Below are 22,998 nucleotides of genomic sequence, written 5' to 3'. Positions count from 1 at the left end.
ACAAAAATAGCCGGGCATGGTGGCACATGCTTGTAATCCCAGCTACTCGGGAGGCTGAGGCAGGAGAATCGCTTGAACCGGGGAGGCAGAGGTGGTGGTGAGCCGAGATCTTGCCATTGCACTCCAGCCTGGGCAACAAGAGCGAAACTCTATCTCGGAAAAAAAAAAAAAAAAAGTTCACTAACTCAGCCAGTATGTTCCTACGTTGGTCATTGTGAATTTGCTTCCCTGGAGTAGTCAAGCCCTCGCAGTCTGTAGAGTTGGTTCTTCGTTTCAGGAAGACTTTCTCTAAATAGCTTTTTGTTTCAGTTGTTGGATAATCTACTTCAGGGAGTGCAGTCACCCTGATGTTGGAAGGTCTGGGACCCATAATGGTCATTTTCTCTCTAATTGTTTTAATTTGTCTTTTTCTCTAAATTCACTGCAATTATTTCAAGTTTCTCTCCCACACTATTCCCTTGCTTTTCAGATGCATGTACTATGTTGTAACTCTGTTTTTGGATGTGTCATGGTCCTGTTTTGGTTAATGCGTTTCCTCCCCTCTGCAGTTTCTTTGCATTTCCTGATTTTTTTTTTTTTTTTTTTTTTGGTCATCTCTCCTTTTTTTCTTTTCTTTGAGACAGAGTCTCGCTCTGTCACCAAGGCTGGAGTGCAGTGGTGCAATCTTGGCTCACTGCAACCTCTGCCTCCCGGGTTCACACCATTCTCCTGCCTCAGCCTCCTGAGTAGCTGGGATTACAGGCGCCCGCCACCACATCCGCCTAATTTTTGTATTTTTAGTAGAAACAGGGTTTCACCATGTTGGCCAGGATGGTCTCAAACTCCTGGCCTCAGGTGATCTGTCCGCCTTGGCCTCCCAAAGTGTTGGGATTACAGGCATGAGCCACCGTGCCTGGCCTGTCATCTCTTCTTTGTGCTCTTTTCATTCAACTTTTTTTTTTTATTTAAGAAATGGGGCTTCACAAGGTTGCCCAGGCTGGTCTCAAACCCCTGGGCTCAAGTGATCTTCCCACCTGGCCCCCCTAGCAGGTGGGCCTGACAGGCGCGCACCACTGCACCCGGCTCGTGCTTTTTATACCTGGTTCATATTCTCATTCACTTTTGTCTAGCGCGAAGCTATCAGTTCCAAGAAAGCCGCTCAGGTCCTTGGCTCTGCTGGCTTTCAGCTGTGCACCCGTGTGATTTCCTTCCCTTTCCTGGCACTTGCGTGTAGGGAGGCGTTGCAAGTATTTTTCATCTTGCTCGGTTAGCTAACTCCTGACGTTTTACTTGTTCTGCTACGGGAACCTTCCTGTCTTCCCCGCAGAAGGGCAGTTTTGAGGCTGCATTGTTTTCAGTTGGGTAGCCTGAGTGCGCAGAGGTGGGTGGGAAAGTCCCCCCGGCTGAGGCCACCCTGCTGGGGGCCACAGGTCTTCTCTGTCCTGTCATCCCCTAAACATCCTGTGCCCAGCCCCTTCTGCCCTACTCCTCACCCCAGCAGCTGAACGCGATAGCCTTGGAGGTCCCTTCTCACTCTGTCACCCAGACTGGAGTGCAGTGGCAAGATCTCGGCTCACTGCAACCTCCGCCTCCTGGGTGCAATCAATTCTCCTGCCTCAGCCTCCTGAGTAGCTGGGACCACACGCGTACCATCACAGCCAGCTCATTTTTGTATTTTTAGTAGAGATGGGGTTTCACCATGTTTGCTAGGATGGTCTTGGATTCCTGACCTCAGGTGATCCACCCACCTTGGCCTGTTGGCTCACTCTTTTCCCAAAAATTTGTCATTGTTGTGCATGTGGTCAGGTATTGGGGTTGGGGAGTTCGCCCCTCATTCTGCCTTCTAAAGTCTGAACTCCCCTCCTCAGGAGGCTCTGCAAAATGCCAATCTCCAGGGCCTGTCCACCCCAAGAGCAGAGGTCCGTGGGTCTGGGCGGGACCTCTCCCTCCCGCCCAAGTGATGCACCTGAGCAGGCTTGGGGTTGAGAAGTGTAGACTCATCCACCAGGAGCATTTGCATTTTACTCAAATTAAAGAAATGCAGCCCTGCTTATGTAAGTCTATATGGCACTGAAATTGAACAGTCCTGGAATGTCCAAGTGGGTGGGCGGACTTGATTATCAGCTTCCAGTGAGGGTCATTCTATTGGTGAGGCCTCTGAGGCACAGAGAGGTGAAGTGACTTGCCCAAGGTCACCCAGCATCTCGGCAACAGGCAGGTTTGAAGAACTGGAAATGGTGACTCCAGACCTAGGGGCTGGGATCAGGGTGGCCCACTTCAGGGAGCAGGAAGGTCTTAAAATTTTAATTTTAATTTTTTTTTTTTTTTTTTTTTGAGACGGAGTCTTGCTCTGTCGCCCAGGCTGGAGTGCAGTGGCGCAATCTCAGCTCACTGCAACCTCCACCTTCTGGGTTCAAGTGATTCTCCTGCCTCAGTTTCCCAAGTAGCTGGGACTACAGGCATGTGCCACAACACCCTGCTAATTTTTTCTATTTTTAGTAGAGAAAGGGTTTCACCATGTTAGCAAGAATATTCTCGATCCCCTGACCTCGTCATCTGCCCACCTCGGCCTCCCAAAGTGCTGAGATTATAGGCATAAGCCACTGCACCAGGCTAAATTTTTATATATTTTTTTGAGACAGAGTTCACTCTGTCCCCCAGGCTGGAGTGCAGTGGCATGATCTCGGTTTGCTGCAACCTCCACTTCCTGGGTTCAAGCAATTCGCGTGCCTCAGCCTCTAGAGTAGCTGGGACTACAGGCATGCACCACCACGCTCGGCTAATTTTGTATTTTTAGTAGAGATAAGGTTTCACCATCTTGGCCAGGCTGGTCTCTAACTCCTGATCTCTAGTGATCCGCCGGCCTCGGCCTCCCAAAGTGCTGGGATTATAGGCGCGAGCCGCCGCACCTGGCCAGGAAAGTCTTTTAGTATGAGGAACCCATTATCATTTCCGGGCCTCACAGAAGAAATGGTTGTGGCCTTCCCATGGGAACTTTTGATCTTGAACCTCACGGAGGGAGGATGGCCAGACCAACGGCTCACTGCCACTCCCAGCCCTCCCGGGAGCAGTGACCTCTCCACCTCCCCTGGTCCCTGCCCCGCCCCCATCCACGCACGATCCGGGCAGCAGTGTCCCAGCAGGGCTGAGCCCAGTGGTGAGTGTGGGCCGGACAGTGGGTGGAGAGGTCCAGGTAAGGAAGCAGTATCAGAAAAGGTAGGGAGACTGGGATTAGGTCGGGTCAGGCCTTTCTGGGAGGATCCCACATCCATCCGGGGAAGAAGCTACAGGCTACTTGGGCCATGACTAGCAGTAAAGCTTGGCCCTCTGACCGGGACCCTGGAGGGCAGTTGGGCCAGGATGTCCTGCTGGGGCGCCCTGGGTGTCATCAGCCCCTGGCCCTGTTCTCATCTTGCCCCACTTTGCAGTGATCTGGAGGGGCCAGCCTGGTGAACATCAGGCAGATCCTCATTCGTTTCATGGCCTTGGTGATTCAGCTGCTTTGGCTGTGAAAAGGGAAAAATTACTGGACCCCTCCCAATCCCCTGCGGTTGTGAGGATGAATTCGTGTGAAGAGCTGAGCTGAGATACAAAAATCGCAAGGCCGGGCGCGATGGCTCACACCTGTAATCCCAGCACTTTAGGAGGCCTAATTGGGCGGATCATTCGAGGCCAGGAGTTTGAGACCAGCCTGGACAACACAGTGAAACCCCCACCTCTACTAAAAATACAAAAATCAGCCAGGCGTGGTGGCGTGCACCTGTAATCCCAGCTACTTGGGAGGCTAAGGCAGGAGAATCACTTGAACCCGGGAGGCGGAGGTTGCAGTGAGCCGATATCATGCCACTGCACTCCAGCCTGGGACGACAGAGCGAGACTCCATCTCAAAAAAAAAAAAATGACTTGAACCCGGAAGGCAGAGCCTGGTGCACTCTAAGCACAGGAGCTCAGGAACCGCGAGAGAGCTCAAAATAGATCCAAGACACAAGGTGACAAAGATTGTATTGGAATTTTTTGGTGAGGATATGGGAAAAAGGATCCAGCTGTTCACCACGAAACTAAAATTTAATTTCTCTGGGACGTTTCTGCTCTTTCCTTGCTAAATTTCCCTCCTTCTCCTTTCCCGCCTCCCACCCGGCCCCAACATCCCCTCTATTGTCCAGCCCCAGCCTTCTGCTGGCACAGCCCTGACCAAAAGCGGGGTGTGGGGCGTTGCCCACAGCAGCCCCCAAGTGTCCCTGGGACGCGTGAATCATGACAAGGGTTACAGCTTGCCAGGCTCCCACTGCACACGAAGCACATTTGGACATTGCAGACTCTGCATCTCTGTGGCAAGGACTGTCACAACCCCCTTGGACCCAGGAACCCCCAGGAGGAAGCGCTAGTACCGGGTGTCAATGTGGCTACCCAGCGCCCGCTGCTTCTGAAGCTAACCTCGAATGCATCGCCCACATCCATGGCTTCTCTTCTGGGCGCTTCACAGTAACCGTGGAGTAAGGTGGGTAAGTTACCGCTACTCATTTTCCTTGAAATCCCATTTCTCAGGTGAGAGAGAAAAGCTCAGAGAGGCCAAGGGCTCGGGGCAGCTGTGGTGCCACGCCCAGCCCTTTGGTCTGAACTGCCCCATAGACTGCATACAGGTCCCACTGTGTCCGGACTTGGTGGGTTCTTGATCTCACTGACTTCAAGAATGAAATCGCAGACCTTCACGGTGAGTGCTGTAGCGAGTTCTACAGTTCTTAAAGGCGGCGTGGCCGGAGTTTGTTCCTGACGTTCGGAAGTGTTCGGAGTTTCTTCCTTCTGCTAGGTTCGTGGTGCGGCTGGCTCAGGAGTGAAGCTGCAGACCTTCGCGGTGAGTGTTACAGCTCCTAAGGCGGCGCGTACTAGAGTTGTTTGTTCCTCCCGGTGGGTTTTTAATCTCACTGGCTTCAAGAGTAAAGCTACAAACCTTCATGGTGAGTGCTAGAGCTCATTAAGTCAGTGTGGCCCCAAAGAGCAAGCAGCAGCCAGTTTTATTGCAAACAGCAAAGCTTGCATAGTGTGTAAGGCAACCACGGCTGGCTCGGGCAGCCCGCTTTTATTCTTTTATCTGGCCCCACCCGCATCCTGCTGATTGGTCCATTTTACAGAGAGCTGATTGGTCCGTTTTGACAGGGTGCTGATTGGTGCATTTACAATCCCTGAGCTAGACACAAAAGTTCTCCACGTCCCCACTAGATTAGCTAGATACAGAGTGTCCATTGGTGTATTTACAAACCCTGAGCTAGATATAGAGTGCTGATTGGTGCATTTACAAACCTTGAGCTAGATACAGAGTGCCAATTGGTGCATTCACAATCCCTTAGCTAGACATAAAGATTCTCCAAGTCCCCATCAGATTAACTAGATACAGAGTGCCGACTGGTGCATTCACAAACCCTGAGCTAGGCAGAGGGTGCCGATTGGTGTGTTTACAAACCTTGAGCTAGATACAGAGTGCTGATTGGTGCATTTACAACCCCTTAGCTAGACATAAAGATGCTCCAAGTCCCCACCAGACTCAGGAGCCCAGCTGGCTTCACCCAGTGGATCCCGCACGGGGCCGCAGGTGGAGCTGCCTGCCAGTCCCGCGCTGTACGCGCGCACTCCTCAGCCCTTGGGCTGTCAATGGGACTGGGCGCCATGGAGCAGGGAGCAGCGCTCGTCTGGGAGGCTCGGGCCGCGCAGGAGCCCATGGTGGGGAGGGGGAGGAGGCTCAGGTATGGCGGGCTGCAGGTCCCAAGCCCTGCCCTGCGGGGAAGCAGCTAAGGCCTGGCGAGAAATCGAGCGCAGCAGCTGCTGGCCCAGGTGCTAAGCCCCTCACTGCCCCGGGCTTGTGGGCTGGCCGGCCGGCCTCTCCGAGTGCTGGGCCAGCCGAGTCCACGCCCACCAGGAACTTGCGTTGGCCCACAAGCGGCGCGCGCAGCCCTGGTTGCCGCCGGCGCCTCTCCCTCCACACCTCCCAGCAAGCTGAGGGAGCCGGCTCCGGCCTTGGCCAGCCCAGAAAGGGGCTCCCACAGTGCAGCGGTGGGCTGAAGGGCTCCTCAAGCACGGCCAGAGTGGGCGCCAAGGCTGAGGAGGCACCGAGAGCGAGCGAGGGCTGCAAGGGCTGCCAGCACGCTGTCACCTCTCACCATGTCCTGTCCGCTGCCGACCGGCCGCCTCCTGAACCCCTTGCTGTCTGTGATGACGCAGAACCACTGTGCGTCCTAAGATCATAGGCAGCCTGTCGTCACGGCTAATTGTAATGATGCTTCCTCGCCAGGGTTTCATGCTTCTGAGTGTGCACTGCCGTCCGATTTTGTTGTTTTCTCTTGGCTTTGGAGAGGGCTTGGCTCTCAGCAAAGGAGATGTGGAGTGAGCCACTCTCATCTTTGCCCCAGCGCTTTGGTGCCTGGGGTGCCCGGGGTGTCCCTGGGAGTGTCTGTGCTGTTGAGGGCACCTGCTGAGGCCTGCATCATCTTCCCTGAGGCAGAATCTTACAACTTTCGGGGGTTGCTGGCTCCTTTGACAACCTGAGAAAAATGGTGGTCCATTTCCCAGAAATCTGCAGAGACACACAAGAATAATACATGCACTTGAGGGGTTTAGATACCCTCTGACATCTATTTCAGGATTTTCCAGGGGTTCCTAGAGCCTGGATTGAGACCTATATTATGGGGTGTTGTCTACCTGTTCTGCCAATTTCTAGAGCTCCAAAACCTGGATGCTTACATTATGGTTGGATAGCTGGGTGTAGCCATGCCTGAAGGAGGCTTCTTTTTTTGAGACTGATTCCATAAAAGGATTAGGTTGAGAATGGCCGAGACCCACTGAGTGAAAACGATGTCCCGTTTATTCACCAATCAACTTCTGCACAAATATATGCGGCAAACAATGAGTACATACAGTGTCTACGTATTACAGTACAATAACCTTCACTGAGAGCCAGACACTCCGTTATGGGCTGAGCAGGCATTATCCTCTTAGTCTTCATAATCCCCCAGTGGACCCTGTGGGGGATCTGTCAGAGTGGTGGGAAAAACTATAGGGAAAGGATGCAAACCTTCCGAAAGGTCAGAAGGTTTTGCAGAGCCCTGGGGGAGAATAACTGAAGGCAGCTGTTCTATAACCCTGAGACAGAGGGCAAGGAGTAGGTACAAGGGAGTGTGGGGGAATTTATCTTAAAAGGCTTGTTTGTTTATATTGTCCAGAAACTGACCTTTGATCATGCGGGTGTGAGGTTCCCTGAAAGGGGAACAATACCTTTTTTTTTTTTTGAGATAGAGTCTCACTCTGTCACCCAGGCTTAAGTGCAGTATCACTGTCTCGGCTCACTGCAACCTCTACCCCGGCAGGATTCGAGCAATTCTCCTGCCTCAGCCTCTCGAGTAGCTGGGATTACAGGTGCGTGCCACCACTCCCAGCTAATTTTTGTATTTTTGGTAGAGAGGGGGTTTCATCATCTTGGCCAGGCTGGTCTTGAACTCCTGACCTCATGATCCACCTGCCTCGACCTTCCAAAGTGCTGGGATTAGAGGCGTGAGCCACCGTGCCTGGCCACAGTAATTGTCAGTTACCTGCAGGTCGTGTCGGCTCCAGGTTTTCCGCATTGTGCCTGCACTGAATAAAAGCAAGCAGCTCCAGCTTCTTGGGACTGCTCTCTGGCCACTTGAGCCAGGCAGTCACCCAGCTGCTCTTATGCTGCATACCTGTGTCTGAGAACTCATTTCATCCATTGGCCAGGGTCTATGGGACAGATCTGGCACCACCCCACAGTATAATGCTGTTATGAGCTCCCTGAGGCACAGAGAAGTTAAATAACTTGCTCAAGGGCTGAAGGTCACACAGCAGGTGGTAAAAGTGGCCTTTGACCCCAAGCAATCTGACTCCAGGGCCATTCAATAGTCTAAGAAATTGCAGGTCTGGCATGGTGGCTCATGCTTGTAATCCCAGCACTTTGGGACGCTGAGGCGGGCAGATCACCTGAGGTGAGGAGTTCAAGACCAGCCTGGCCAACATGGTGAAACTCTGTCGCTACTAAAAATACAAAAATTAGCTGGGTGTGGTGGCTGGCACCTGTAGTCCCAGCTACTTGGAAGGCTGAGGTACATGAATCGCTTGAACCCAGGAGGCAGGGGTTGCAGTGAGCCAAGGTCGCGCCATTGCACTTCAGCCTGGGTGACAGAGCGAAAGCCTGTCTCCAAAAAAAAAAAAAAAAAAAAGAATAGAAAGGAAATTGGTAGGTGAGGCTGTCCCCCATCCTGTTCTGGGACTTGAGTCTGTTCCCTGCTCAGGCCACTGGATCCTGCTGGGGCCCAGGCAAGAAAAGCGGGCTCTAGACAAACCCTGCAATTGCATTTTTCTAGAAAGCCTTCATCACACGTTGCAGCCTAAGGTCCCAGTCTAGGGGTTCTCAACGGACTGTATCTTGAAGTGGCATTTGCCTGGCCCGGCAGGGAGACAGGACTCTGTTCTCAGGCAGATTTGGGTGGTAACATGACCTCATTTGACTCCCAGGCTGGCAGGGCCTGGGAAATATCAGTTTATGCTTGTTTCCAGAGTTTTAAAGGAGGTTTCCTTTGCCTCTCATACACTGCAAAATGCCTGCTTGGAGTGATGCTTTGCTACTTGCTTCCTGGTTGCCGAGTCTCCCTTTAAGTTCTGAGTCTCTCTCTAAGAGGCCCTTTGGTGTTGGAAGGGGCTTAGAACCCTGGCTTTGTCATGAGTCCCTTTCCTGAAAACAGCTCCCGTGCAAGGCTGTTCCACTTCCACATTCTCAAACACCCTCCCTCCCACAGATCCCCAGCCCACCCTGACAGGCTTGTCCAACTTGAGGATGGAGGTGACAGCCATCATGGAGTCTAATGCCCTCACTTTTTTTTTTTGAGACAGGGTCTCACTCTGTTGCCCAAGCTGGCATGCAGTGGTATGGTCATGGCTTACGGCTCACAGCAGCCTCAACTTCCCCAGGCTCAAGAGATCCTCCTGCCTCAGCCTCCTGAGTAGCTGGGACTATAGAAGCACATCACCAGCTGGGCTAATTTTTAAATTTTTTTTGTAGAGACCGGGGTCTTGCTATGTTGCCCAGGCTGGTGTCAGACTCCTAGGCTCAGGTGATCCTCCCACCTTGGCCTCCCAAAGTGCTGAGATTACAGGTGTGAGCCACTGCACCCTACTCCCTCACTTTTGCAGATGGGAAACCAAGGATGAAGGAGAGGAGAATGCCTTGCCCAAGACCTCAATGCTAAAATTCCCGGCAGCTGTGGTTTGTATTCACCTGGGGCTGGCAGCATCGGGACCACCAGGAGACCCGGTGGAAATGCACACCTTTGGGGCGCACCCCAGACTTGCTGCATCGGAAGCCATGCCACAACCAGCTCTCCAGGTGACTGAGGCTAACACAAGTTTGAGAACTACTGCCCTGGCCCTTGCTTTCTCGGCTGGGACTGAAGTTCTGCACAGGTAGGACCCAGTGACAAACTTTCACCTCCCAACTGCTCCATGTACCTTGGTCCCCACAAAAGCCTTCCTCACACACAAGTAAACTCCGGAAACAAAGGATAGGAAAGAGTTAGAAGCAGACACTGGTGGTTATGAACATCTTCACATGATAGACAATGCAGCTCCAAAGTGAGGAAAACTGGCTTGCTATTTCAGCACAAACAAGATGCCAACCAGCCAAAAACATTGGTACACAAGCAAAAGAAAACCTAGGCCAGGCACAGTGGCTCACACCTGTAATCCCAGCACTTTGGGAGGCCGAGGCGGGTGGATCACCTGAGAGGTCAGGAGTTCAAGACCAGCCTGGCCAACATGGTGAAAACCCATCTCTACTAAAAATACAAAAAACTAGCCGGGTGTGGTGGCCCGCGCCTGTAGTCCCAGCTACTCGGGAGGCTGAGGCAGGAGAATTGCTTGAACCCAGGAGGCAGGGGTTGCAGTGAGCCAGGATCCCACCATTGCACTCCAGCTTGGGCCACAGAGCAAGACTATCTCAAACAACAACAACAACAGCAACAAAAATAAAAAACAGAAAGGAAAAGAAAACCTAGGCTGGGCATGGTGACTCCCGTCTGTAATCCCAGCACTTTGGGAGGCCGAGGCGGGCAGATCACCTGAGGTCGGGAGTGTGAGACCAGCCTGGCCCCCATGGTGAAACCCTGTCTCTACTAAAAATACAAAAATTAGCCAGATGTGGTGGTGCACGCCTGTAATCCCAGCTACTTGGCAGGAGAATCGCTTGAACCCAGGAGGCGGAGGTTGCAGTGAGCCAAGATCATGCCACCACGCCACTGCATTCTGGCCTGGGTAACAGAGTGAGACTCTGTCTCAAAAAAAAAAAAAAAAGAAGAAGAAGAAAATCTAAGTGAAAACTGAAGCCAGCTGGAAAGCGGCTTCTGTTTGTCCAGATGAAGCCAGCAGAAGTAACAAGGGAGACTTCGGTGACCTGGGGCACCATCCCCACTGCCTGGTGCTGGCCGTGGGGCTGCAGGATTTTAAGGCCCTGCCAGCCTGAGGCCCCGTCTCCTCCTCCTGTCTTATCCTCCCATGAGAAGGCAATGAGACAGATGTCTTCACAGCGCCCCTTCACCCACTCACCCGCCCATCCGCTCATCTATCCATCCAACAAGCTGTTATTAGGCACCGGCTGTGTGCCAAGTCCCTGGGGCTGGAACCCAGATCTGGGGCAAAGGTGCAGACCCTAAGCTGAGGCCTGTGGAGGGAGTGGCAGGCCCTGTGGGGCGGGGGTCCTGGCAGGTGTGCTGGGGTCATCCCCATTGTGCCGCTCGCTGGGCTAGGGCTCATACAGCCAGGTGGCCCAGCCTAGAGTGTGCATATCCTCACAGTGAGGCGGTGGCCAGGCTGGCACAGGGCACTTTCTGCTCAGGAAAGGGGTCCCGCGGGTGGGTGCTGTGTCCTTTCTGCTCTTCCTAGGTGAGGAGGGACCACAAAGGAGAGCACAGGGTGGCTTCAGCGGGGGTGGCTGGACACTGGGATGGTCAGCCTGGAGGTCACTTGGCCGTTTCAGCCTCCTGGGCACCCTCCCCAACTCCTGCTGGCCCAGGTGCCCTGGGGTCTTCACCCTCACCCCACTTACTCCAACACTGCTCTCTCCTTCCCCCGGGGCGTTTCCCTCCCTGCCTGTGCCCTGGTTGAAGGCTGAACCATGCCTGGAGCTCTGCTCTGGTCAAGAAATGTTTGTGGAATATCTGACCAAAAGGATGCTGCAGCAGCCCCGGAGGCCAGGACCAAGTGGCATGTTGATGGTGCAGATGAGACACTGGGACTCTGAGAGGCCACAGAACTCGCCAAGGGCACTCCATGGCTGAGGAAGGGGCCAGGTCCCACCCACTCCAGACTGGCTCTCACTGGGTGCAAGGGACCTGGTGGCGACGGTGGCCGCACGGGTCTCTGTCCTCATATGCACATCCAGCCATGCAGGCGGGTGTCTGTGGTGGGGCTGGAGTGGGCTGACCTCTGATCTCCCTGGTGCCGACTGCTGAGTTCATCTTTGAGGTTAGCAGTGTTAACTGCCTCCCTGTCACAGCGTCTCAATGCTCCCACAGTGGTGGGGGCCACAGCGCAGGGGGCCACCCCTTTCTGAGCCCGAGTAGGGCTCTGGGCAGAAGTCCAGGAGTCTCTCAGTGTCTCTGATGTCCTTCCTTCTAGGCGGGTGTTTCAGGTCTGGTAGTGGTGGCTCTTCAGACCCTTACTCCGCATCAGCAGTTCCCGGGGCACCATTGCCACCTCCCACCCCAAGAGTCCCTGCTCCAGGTTCTATCCTACCGAGGAGAGTCTTCCCTACAGGAAGCAGGGACCTGAGCTCTCTGCTCCACTCCTGGCCCAGGCATGGTGCCAGGGCCTGACCTTCATGGGGCCTTGTGGCTCCTGGCAGGGACTGAGTAGATGGGGCCAGGACAGGCAGACGCCTGTGGCCTGTGTGTGTGACAGGCCCTGTGTGTGGGACCCATGGGGACAGACAGGCTCTCTGGGGTGAACTCCCACATCCTGAATAGATCTGAGCCTAGAGACCATCAGAGTGCCATCCCGGCACCTTCCCAGGGGTCACCGAACCCTCTGTGGGGCCGTGGAACCACACAGTTGAGGTGTGACGATGCCAAAACCTCGACCTTCACCTTGGCTAACTGCAGGGACAGCCTCAGGCCTGTGCGGGGACGCCTCACCATGGCTGGGGCTTTCTGGACTCTACTTCTGGCTTCTGTCTACCTTCCTGTCCTGTCCTTCTTCCCAGTGGTGACCCTGTGGGGCAGGGTACACAGCCCACCCCAGCCAGGGAGGGTTTTCTCCCTTCCTCCTTCGTCTCCTGCCAACAGGGAGCGTGGGCCAGCCGAGAAGCCTTTCCGAGAAGCAGAGTGAGTGCGTTTTGGAAAGCAGGAGCCTACTGCATGCCGAGAGGCTTGTCCCCGAAGTCCTGGGTCTGCCCTGCACAGCTGCAGAGTTGAGCCCCTGCCTCCTAGTGGTTGCTGCATCATGAACTGGAGCACCTAGCAGGGTCTGGGCCAGGCTCGGGTCCCCTGGGTGCGCCCCACCAGCTGGCTTCTCTGAGCCCTGGCTTTGAGGCCACACGGGGCTGTGGCAGCTGCACGGAGGGAGAAGTGGCTGCTGGAGCCCCTGGGGATTCCTCCCCAGCTGCCACAGAAGACCCATCGCCCATTGTCTCTGCCCAGAGGCCTCTGCCAGCGGCGGGTCCCAGGCTGGGGGAGGTTGACAGCTGCTGCCTGCTGCTCCCCACCCAGGCAGCAGCTCCCAGCCAGAGAAAGAGCCGGGCTGGGACTCTGGGAGCCTCCAAAGGACAGGGTGGGCCTCGGGGCCTCAGAGCAGTTCCAGACGGCTGCAGGAGTGGGAGAAGCAGCAGTTTCTCAAGAAGAGCGAGAAGGCTTGGACCACAGCCTCCGCTTCCTCTTCTGGAGAAAAGCCACAGCTCAGCGATGCTGGCTGATAATTCTGCAGCCTCTGTCCCTGGAGCCTGCAGCAGAAGCTGGGAGTTTCGAACAGGTGACAGCAGGTGGCCCCTGAGGCTCTGGGTGGAAAGCGGGGTTGGGAGAAGAGGTTGGATAGTTCAGTGAAAGAGCTCAGATTCTTGATGCCACTGAACTTGTTGTCTGAACTGGAGCACTTTTGAGAATGAAAATAAACTGTGTTAATTATCACACCAGGACAATGGATGTAAACTGGGACTCCAGGGCAAATCGAGATGTGTGTTACCCTACTTACTACCACCTCCTAGCTGCGTGGATTTGGGCAAGTTACATAACCTCTCTGAATTCTGGTTTCTGCATAAAAAAGGCCAACATCATGTGCCTGCCTCCCAGGGCTGCGGGAGGGATGGAAGAAGTGAATTACCTGAGTTCCCAAAACAGCCCTTGGCACGGAGCCGGTGGGGTGAGGGGCTCTCCGTGCTTGTTCTTTTCCTCTGAGAGTGGTGGGTTCTTTGTCCCTGGAGGTGAGCAAGGGCCTGCCTGCCAGCGTTCTGTAGTGTGAGGGCCTCAGCAGGGCATATGTGCAGCTACAGAGCCAGATTCCAATCCTGCCTATGCCCTCCAGAAGGGTGGGAAGTGAGTGTGGGAGAGTCAGGCCTTCGTGTACCTAGGGGAGGATGGGCCCATGATGGGTCCCAGGCTGGCACTCCTTGGTGGACTTGTGCCCTCTCCTATCCCAGGTGGTGGCGATTTGTGCCCATGGAGGGCCACCAGCAGGGCCCAGCCCAGAGCAGCTTTGCTGTATCATGGACCCGTCTTTGGCTTCAAAGCCTTGGCATCAGTTCAGGGAAAGTTTGCCTGCTCCTGCCCTCCTGGGGTTGCGCTGGGCGAATGCAGAGCTTCCCTGGGGGTCTGAGAGGACTGGAAGATGAGCTGGAGGAAGGAGGCCACTTGCATTTTCTGTGCCTGCTCCCGGGTCCTGAGAAACTGAGCAGAGCCTGTTCCAACCTAGAATGTTTTCAAGAGTTGGGTGTGGGGCCTGGCTCTGCCACTTGTGGTCATTTGAGCTTAGGCAAATCAGAGGTCTCTAGGCCTCAGGTTCCTTGCTGGGAGGCAGGGGTGGGTCAACCTGTCATCTTCCCAGGACATGGGGAAGGGCTGTAGGTAGTGTGGGCCCCACATGGCTCTGCTCTCCACCTTCAGGCCCCATGCACGTTATTTTCATCTGTTCCCCCACAGCCCTGGTAGCTCCTAGAGGCACAGCCCGCGACCCTGAGGGATAAGCTCCATCTCCAGAAGGAACGAGTGGATGAGGTCAGAGCCCAGCAGGGACCTGTCTGTGCCAGAGTCCACCCCCACCACCAAGGCCAGAGCTGCTGCAGCAGGTGGAATGGACATGCCTCCTGCCAGATGCCTTGGCTGGATCAGCAACTCTCCAAGGTCGCCTCATGCTGGGGACATTACCCCAGGGGTATCAACTTCTGGCTACTTTGTCTCCTTTCCACTTCTCATGCACAGAGAAGGTTCTTCTGGCCGGAAGGATGACCTCTGAAAATGTCAGATCCGGAACGCATCCGTGCTAATGGCACTCAGCCCTCAGCAAACTCGCCTGGCCAGTCCCCCCCATTAAACACGGAGCCAAAAGCCCACAGGCAGCAGTTGGGGCTCACAGGCAGCCGAGGAGGCAGGAAGTCAGTGTGCTACCACAAGGGTGGGTCCTCAGGGTGGGTGCAGGGTCCCTCTCAGGACTGAGTCCCCAGGCGGAGGCCACACGGCTTCCCATCAACCCCCTCTTCACACCTTTGGCTTTGGCACAGGCAGGGTCTTCCCAGCTACACCCTCCTGAGTAACGTCACAGGTAACACCACACAAAGGGCAGGCCGAGGTGTGTTTTGTCTTATGCCACTTCCTCGCTGCGTGGCACCCAGACAAAGGTGACCTACAGCTGAGAAACGCATGTCTCCGAAAATGGGGCCACTGGAGTTCAGGCAAGAGAGGCCAAAATCCTACCAAAGATGCTGGGGCCAATTGGCCCATTATGGAGCATCCTGAAAAACGAGGCCACCACAATACCAAAGGACTACAGCAACTGCCACATACATCCACCCAATCTGCCAATCTTTCTCGCTGACCCCAAATACTGGGATATTATCCAGTGTTGATAATTTGTAGGCAAAAGAATGGTCTCACATGGTTTTATCATATTTTTATTCATGGAGATTGACCTTTTTCACATATTTGCAGAGCATGTATATTTCTTTTTTTTTTTGAGACGGAGTCTCGCTCTGTCACCCAGGCTGGAGTGCAGTGGCACGATCTTGGCTCACTGCAACCTCCGCCTCCTGGGTTCAAGCGATTCTCTTGCCTCAGCCTCCTGAGTAGCTGGGACTACAGGCATGCCTGTACACCACGCCTGGCTAATTTTTGTATTTTTAGTAGAGACGGGGTTTCACCATGTTGGGCAGGCTGGTCTCAAACTCCTGACCTCGTGATCCACCTGCCTGGGCCTCCCAAAGTGCTGGGATCCCAGGCGTGAGCCACAGTGCCGGGCCATGATCATGTGTATTTCTTCTTCTGAGACTAGCCTGTTCACATCCTTGGTCCACCTGCCCCCTGGGATGTTTCTGACTGGTTCACGGGTATTTGGTATGATGGATACTAATCCTTTGTAATATATTTTCTCCTCTTTTCCCCGTCATTTGTCTTTTAATTTTGTTTGTGTTGTCTTACACGAAAAGCTTTAGTTTCACAAGGGCCCACGCGTGGCTCTTCCTTTGGCTTCTGGGTTTCGTGTTATGCTCAGAAGCTCTTGCACTGAGATGATTCAGCTGCTGCCTCAGACGTTCTGAGAAACAACGGCCACAACACTTGCAGCGGCAGCAAAACATGCTTATTCAAAAGAAAATGTTTATTTTAAAAAGAAGAACTATCACCCCCCCAGCATTTATTTAAATATTAATAGAGACGAGTAAAAATTTCAAATGGTATAACAAGAATAACAGCTTTATAGTCACAGATGGTCAGATGCTGACAAACAAGAAAGAGGGTCTATGTACATTGAGATTCGGTTGTTATGAGAATGCATACGAAGGCTTAAGAAACGGTCTATTTATAGGCTTCGGTGGAGCCATAATCCCCAATTTGCTATTGGCTCCTGATGTCGCTTGAGAAGTATGTGAGGCTGAACTGGATCCAATGATGCTGGAGGATTTTGTTTTGGAAGATATCTTTCTACATGTGGCAGACCCCCTGAAATGTGACAAAGAAAAAAATCAAAATGTTAAATGAAACCAAAAATGAATGACCTTCTTCCTCTCAACCTGCACAGAGCTACAATACCACTTCCCTGGGCCTAATGTGTCCTCGTGCATTTTCTGCCTACGAGCCCCCTAGGTAAGGTAAGTTTCCTTTACTACTTATGGAATAAAGGACCGCAGCCCTTCATATAAATTTGTTCTGGATTTGTCTTTCTGAAATGTGCAGGACTGTTTCTTAATTTTCTGACTTGTGACCAGCCCACCGCCCCTCTCTCCACCCACACCTTCGGCAGCCTACAACCAGAGCCTGCGAGAGGAGCTGAGGTCCACGTGTCCTCATCTATTCTGACCAAATAAAAGAGGTGAAACACCTTGCTGTAAGGCCCCAGCTCCCTGCTGACAGGCACCCTGGAATGACTGGACTTGCACAGTCCAGAGCAAGGCAGCTGTGGGGTGAGCATGCATGGGGTGGAGCTGGGTGGCCAGGAGTGGCAAAGCTGGGCGTCTTCCTGGCCAGCCCCAGGAAGGCTGCAGATGCGGCCTTCTGTTAGGACCATGTCCAGCAGCTCCCTGGCTCACCTGCCTACACCCAGAGATCTGCCAGCTCTCCCTCCCACTCGCTGCCTTCTAAAGCCAAGGAAGAAGCCGCCAGAGCCGATTACCAAGTCCTTCCAGCATCTCACTTTCCTTGCAGACCTTAAGATAACAGCTCCCTTCCCACCCCTAAATGAAATAAAAACAAACAAAACCACGGGGCCGGCATGTTTACAGTGATGGCTGTGGGCAGCATTACCCGCAGAAGCCTCTCCTGCTGCTCTGTAACCGGCTGATGTCAGGCCCCACATTAATTCCATGGCACCAGGGCATACAAGTAGCCTCCCGTCTGAATTGAGGGTATAGGGTCACAGCCTGTGGGTAATGACATTCTGGTGGAGCTCCATGACTTAAACTCTGGCTCCAAGGCAGTTTTACTGCAGAACTGGCAGAGATCTGCTAGACTGGCAGAGATGCAGCCTGAAGTTTCCCTATGCTGATTTCCTGCTGAGAAATTAAGCCCAGAGAGAAAATCTGCTGTTTATGTTGATTTACAGAATGAATCTGCCAACAGCAGCCTCCATTTCACCTGGGCCATCCATTTACTCCCACTCAGAGAGCCCAGAACACAACTGGTTCATTGTGTGTTGTTCTGAAGATGTGAAACTCTGAGGGTAGGGTGGGGAGGTGAGGTTGCTGGCAGAGAGCCACATTTATTCTTTCACTGCATAGGGACTCTCAATCCGGGGAGCAGACTGGGTCGGTGGAAAGGAGAGTGGAGCAAAAAGAGGCTGCTCCAAGGGTAACACAAAGTCACACAGTGCACTGGCTTTAGCTGGTAGGGCTTAAAAAAGAATCCCATCTTGGCTGGGCACAGTGGCTCACGCCTGTCATCCCAGCACTTTGGGAGCCAAGGTGGGTAGATCACCTGGGGTCAGGAGTTCGAGACCAGCCTGGCCAACATGGTGAAACCCCATCTAAAAATACAAAAATTAGCCCAGCGTGGTGGCGTGCACCCATAATCCCAGCTGCTTGGGAGGCTGAGGCAGGAGAATAGCTTGAACCTGGGAGGCAGAGGCTGCAGTGAGCCGAGATGGTGCCACTGCACTCCAGCCTGGGTGACAAGAGCGAGACTCCATAACAACAACAACAACAAATCCCATCTTAAACACCCAGGCTCACTGAAAACAAGCATGGAAATGGGTACAAGCGTGAGCTTTACTGCTTCTTATCAGATTAGGTTCCAGGTGATGCTGCAAAGCGCTTCACTCTTACAAACAAAAGTTGTGAAAATTAAATAAGGGAGCCAATAGCAATATGGTTTGCTTTGTTCTAATACATAAAGATGAGATGGGAGACCATGCGTGTTTTTTAGGAGTCTCCACAGGCAACATGCAGAAGTGAACGTGCTCCGGGCAGGTGTGGGCAGGCCAGTGTCCGCTTCTACCTTTGAAATTGAGACCGGGCAGGGTTGTCCTCCGATAAGCCCTCCCCAGGCCAGGCCTAAGCTTCCTCTTCAAAAACCCGGGGTGTTGGGCCAGATGCCTTTTAAGGTCTCCAGCTCTGTGTGAGTTACTGAGGAAATGAGTATTTCCCAAAGTGGAGGAATAAATGATGGAAATAAGAAAATGTTCTCACTGAGGAGCACTTACTGATCACTTGCGCACTCAAAACCACAAAATTAAACTAACGTTTTCTAATGCCTTTCATTTCGGTACTCTGGCAGGAGGATTAGCACATACAAGATTTTGTTTATGGACTTAACAAGAAAATGACAATTTGGTAATGTCTGCCTTCCTTTCTCTTTCCCCACTCAGTTCTTGTTTTTTATTACTCAGAAGGACAAGAGGTAGAAAAACTGCAAAAGAAAACACAACAGCTTGCAAAAGTTGACTGTGGACATTTTTTTGGTTTCTTTTTTCTGCAAGCAACTCTGTTACAATATACAGTTACTTTGGGGTCAAGTTCTCAAGACTGATGGAATGGTCTCCCTCCTGCCAGGCCTAACCTACTAGCCAGAAGGCAGAGGGTGCCCTGGCAGAAAATCGAAAAGGGGCTGTCAGAAACAATGCAATTATGAAGAAAGAAGGAAACTGCCAAGATCATCACACATATCAGACCATGCTGTCTTTGTTGTTCCCCTGGTGTGCAGAAAGCGCCCAGAACAGACATGTCCCAGACGAGCGGCCCAGGAAAACGTGGGAAGGGGAAGACAGAAGCCATTTACGCAACCCCTAAAGAGGCCTGGCTTGACTAAACTTTTGGTTTCTCTGTTGTGGCTTCTTCTCACTACCCCTGCAAAGGCTGGGAGGTCGATTCTCCCAGGTGTTAATGAAAGGCAGGGAGTGTGCACGTGCCTCAAGGTGGAGATCCATGGGATTCTGCAGCAATAAAAGCAGCGGAGCAAGTACTGACAGAATAGTAAAAGCCACGAGGACACAAAACCCTTTGTTATTTATTCAGCTAGTGTATGATTTATAGTATTTTAGGTGGAAAAGTCTCTTAAGAAGAGCAATCATCCCAAACAGGCAAACAAATATCTAAGGGAAGATCAACATGGAAGACATCTTTGCAAACAAGAAACATTAGTCAGGCTGAGTGCGGTGGCTCACGTCTGTAATCCAGCACTTTGGGGAGACCAAAGTGGGCTGATCACTTGAGCTCAGGAGTTTGAGACCAGCCTGGGCAATATGGGGAAACCCCATCTGTACAAAAAATACAAAAATTAGCCAGGAGTGATGGTATACACCTGGAGTCCCAGCTACTCAGGAGGCTGAGGTGGGAGGATCACTTGAGTACAGGAGGCAGAGGTTGCAGTGAGCCGAGATTGCGCCACTGCACTCTAGCCCGGGCAACAGAGCCAGACTTTGTCCCCAGATTAAAAAAAGAAAGAAAACTTTAGTCATAACTATTAGTCAGTAGATGTTTTAAACATCTGAAGCAACTATTTTTTGTTGTTTCTTGAAGCAAATATTTTTGTTTTGGATCAAACCTTAATTGTCACTCCATTAACAACTGTCATTCCATTAGCAATATTTAATAATGGCTTATTTTAATAAATCCTTCAAAGCAAGGCAGAGCTGTTGCACTTTTGTCCTTTCTTCCCTTGTCCCCTATATTGCAAAAGATGTCACAAAACATACCCCTTTGCCTTGGAACCACTGGAAGCAGCTTTTCTCCTCTTAGACCTTTGGGAGGCTGGCATCTTTTTCCTCTTCCTTTCATTTCTGGTTTTACTTGCAAAGTAGTGGGAAGATACGGGTATTTCCTCGTTGAGCTCCTCAGCGGCACTTCTTCCGGGGCCTCTGCTGCTGGACAGGCTTATCCCTGGGGAACTGTCTTCAGCTACAAATGGAAAATGCAGATGTTTACAGGTGATGTCGCACTGGTCCACGTGTTTTTAGTGTATATGAAGAGACACACTGCAGGGGCCCATTTTAGCAGATACCTAGCTGCTTCCCTGCCATATGGATTCAACAATTCAGCAAGAACCAAACCTTTTTTTACTTCACAAAGCCCCAAAGTGTTCAATGGCAATTCATTTTTAACAAAAGAGAATCAGAATTCATTTAAAAAATTTGTGATAGTCTTGAAATTAACTAGAGACATGAGGTTTAGCTCATACTGTCGCATATGGCCTGTGTTCCTGTTGTTGATTGGGCAGTTAGTTCTGGTAGGCAATTCAGAAAGTATCAACTGCTATAAAGATGGCAGGCAATTTTACTTATTTTAAATGTGCTGAAAAAATCAGCTCAATATAAGGGAAACAAACGGTCCTGTATCTCATCTTTGAACAATAGTTTCTTAGTAAATGAACATAAGAAAATTCTAGATCCTATTTTACTCTTTACAGACAAAAAAACTTGTCTTTGCACAATATGGCTGAACATGTCACATATTATGCGGGAGGTGAGACCGCATGAAAGCACACATTTGCAAAGAAGATGGTAATTTCCATAAGTATTTGCATCCCAAGGCACCCAAAAAGCATGAAACCTCCCTATAGATAGGTCACACGGGGACCCAGTCTCCATTTCCTGGCTGGTCTGCCTTGTCCTACAGGCCACCCTACAGGAGCAGCATGGAGGGCACAGGACTCCACCATGGCTGCTCCAACCCTGGCTCACTGTCAAAATGTATTCGGAACAAGGCTTTTAATGGACTAATTACCATATAGAAGAATTTAGGAGAACATGACCAGGTGTGGTGGCTCATGCCTGTAACCCCAGCACTTCAGGAGGCTGAGGTGGGTGGATCACTTGAGGTCGTAAGTTCGAGACCAGCCTGGCCAACATAGTGAAACCCCAACTCTACCAAAAAAATACAAAAATAAGTCAGGTGTGGTGGTGCATGCCTGTAGTCTCAGCTACTGGGGAGGCTGAGGTGGGATAATTGCTTGAATCTGGGAGGCACAGTGAGCCAAGATTGTGCCACTGAACTCCAGCCTGGAGTGAGACTCTGTCAAAAAAAAAAAAAAAAAAAGCGACTGGGTAAAGAGAGAACTTGAACTATCTCATCCTGCTCATCATTTCCATCATCCTTGGGAAGACCCCCACACTGCCTGTCTGGAAGCAGGAAGAACACTGAACCGGGCCTGTCTGTTGTGTCCTATTACGTGGTGATGTTATCAGAGGGCAGAAGACTTCTGTGCTCTCAATATTTCCTACAACAAAATGCTTTGTTGTTCTCATTTCCCCCAGGTCAATGATTTCTAAAGCTGTAATGATGATGAAGCTCATGATTAGAGGTGCCACAGGACAGGCCTAACGTGACTCCGGGAACGTCTGATAATGATGCACTCAGGCAGCTTCTATCAATGACTAACAATAATAACATTCTAGCTGCATGCTCATTTCTCCAAAACATTTAAACACTAGTCTTAAATTTTATCTTTAGACATGTTTGTCAGATAACATGTTCCTTCCTTGGTGGAGGAATCTGATTCACAAAGAGGCTATTGGTGGCCTGCTAGAGACCACACAGCATGACGTGGTGGCAGATCTGGAACGGGCACCCAGGGCTCTGATCCCTTGAGCACCTGCATTACGGGAACCAGCAACCCCTGGGCCCAAAGGTCCCCTTTTGGATCCTATGAGTAAGTTCAGAACTGGCACTCACAGGGGGCATAAGCACTAGTGTCCTCTCAGAGGTGACTGGCACACCACTGGGGGCTGACTTGGATGTCAGTGTGACGAGGTGTAGGAAGCATTCACACAACCCGGAAACTGCATCCTTCTAATTCAGTGAGACGAGTCGCTTCACATTAAACAGGCTTTTAGAGAACACACATGGCTGTGTACTAACCTGGCGATGTCCATTCGGAGTATTTCTGTAATACTGAAATCACTTCCGCACCATATTTTTCCAGTTTGTCTTCAGTAACACCATCAATTTGAAGCAAAACCTCAGGATCAGAAGATAAAGATTCTGTGCAAAGGCATAAAATTAGGAATTTAAATTATCACCCATAGAAAACCCACTGAATTCAGGCTCATTCACGCATTCAGCACACGTCTGCTAAGTGCCAACTAACTGCAGGGTACTGGGAACACAGGCCAATTTTGTAAAAGGCAAAGTTAGCCCCTCAGAGGCAGCAGACAGGCACAGAGGGCAGGAACCCACCATCCAATTCCAGCGGCATAGGCCAGGGCAGAGCAAGGGCAAGAGCCAGGGCAGGAGGAAGCCGAGGGTGGGACCTGTGCCATGTGCGTGGAGTGGAGCAGATCTGCTCTTGCCCACTGTTCCCATGGCCAGTACTCATCTAGCTGAGACTGGTGTGCCCTCTCTTTACTGAGAACGCTGCATTTCTATTTCCAGCTCCAGCCTCTTCTCTGCACTCCAGACTTGTACACCCCACCCTAGATGGCATAACCAAATTGTTACTTCCTCCAGCACAAACTTTTCTTCCTCCACTCTTTCCCCATGTGGGTTGAGGCAACAAGCAGCCAGCTGAGTCCTCTGCATAGAGGTCGCATATCAGTCTTGCAGCTAGACAAGCCTGTCATTTAAAGGTCACCCTGGCTGCTGTTTAAGAACTTGACTGTAAAGGAAAGAGTAGAATCCGGGAGCCTGGTGGAAGCCATTGCAGGAGCGAGTGAGGATGGAGTGAACTGGAATGCAGTAGTGGAGACATAGTGAAGCAAGCTTGGGTGAGTTTTGGAGGCTGGCTCTGTAGGACTGACTGATGCACTGGCTCTGGGTAGTGAGGGAGTAACCATTCCTATGTATTTGAGCTGAGCAAAGAGTGGATTTCAAATCCTTTCCCATCTGTGATTTTCACATCATTC

At 51.8% G+C, this 22,998-nt stretch overlaps 1 protein-coding gene across 3 annotated transcripts in view; it reads right to left on the bottom strand.

The window, feature by feature from the left end:
• Positions 1 to 15,807: 15,807 nt before the first annotated feature.
• BLM (BLM RecQ like helicase) overlaps positions 15,808 to 22,998 on the bottom strand; it is a 101,025-nt gene continuing 93,834 nt past the window's right edge. For all 3 annotated transcript variants that reach the window (XM_003807720.5, XM_008959857.5, XM_055098850.2), the window contains 3 exons: positions 22,016 to 22,138; positions 19,855 to 20,056; positions 15,808 to 16,169 (listed from right to left, as the gene is read on the bottom strand). In XM_003807720.5, the coding sequence (XP_003807768.1) occupies positions 15,992 to 16,169; positions 19,855 to 20,056; positions 22,016 to 22,138 (503 nt within the window). In that variant the 3' untranslated portion in view covers positions 15,808 to 15,991. The remainder of the gene's footprint in view (positions 16,170 to 19,854; positions 20,057 to 22,015; positions 22,139 to 22,998) is intronic.

This window comes from Pan paniscus, chromosome 16 (genome assembly GCF_029289425.2).
Source record: "Pan paniscus chromosome 16, NHGRI_mPanPan1-v2.0_pri, whole genome shotgun sequence".
Lineage (NCBI taxonomy): Eukaryota > Metazoa > Chordata > Mammalia > Primates > Hominidae > Pan > Pan paniscus.
Note: the sequence above shows the minus strand (reverse complement) of the source record. Positions and strands in the feature narration are given on the sequence as shown.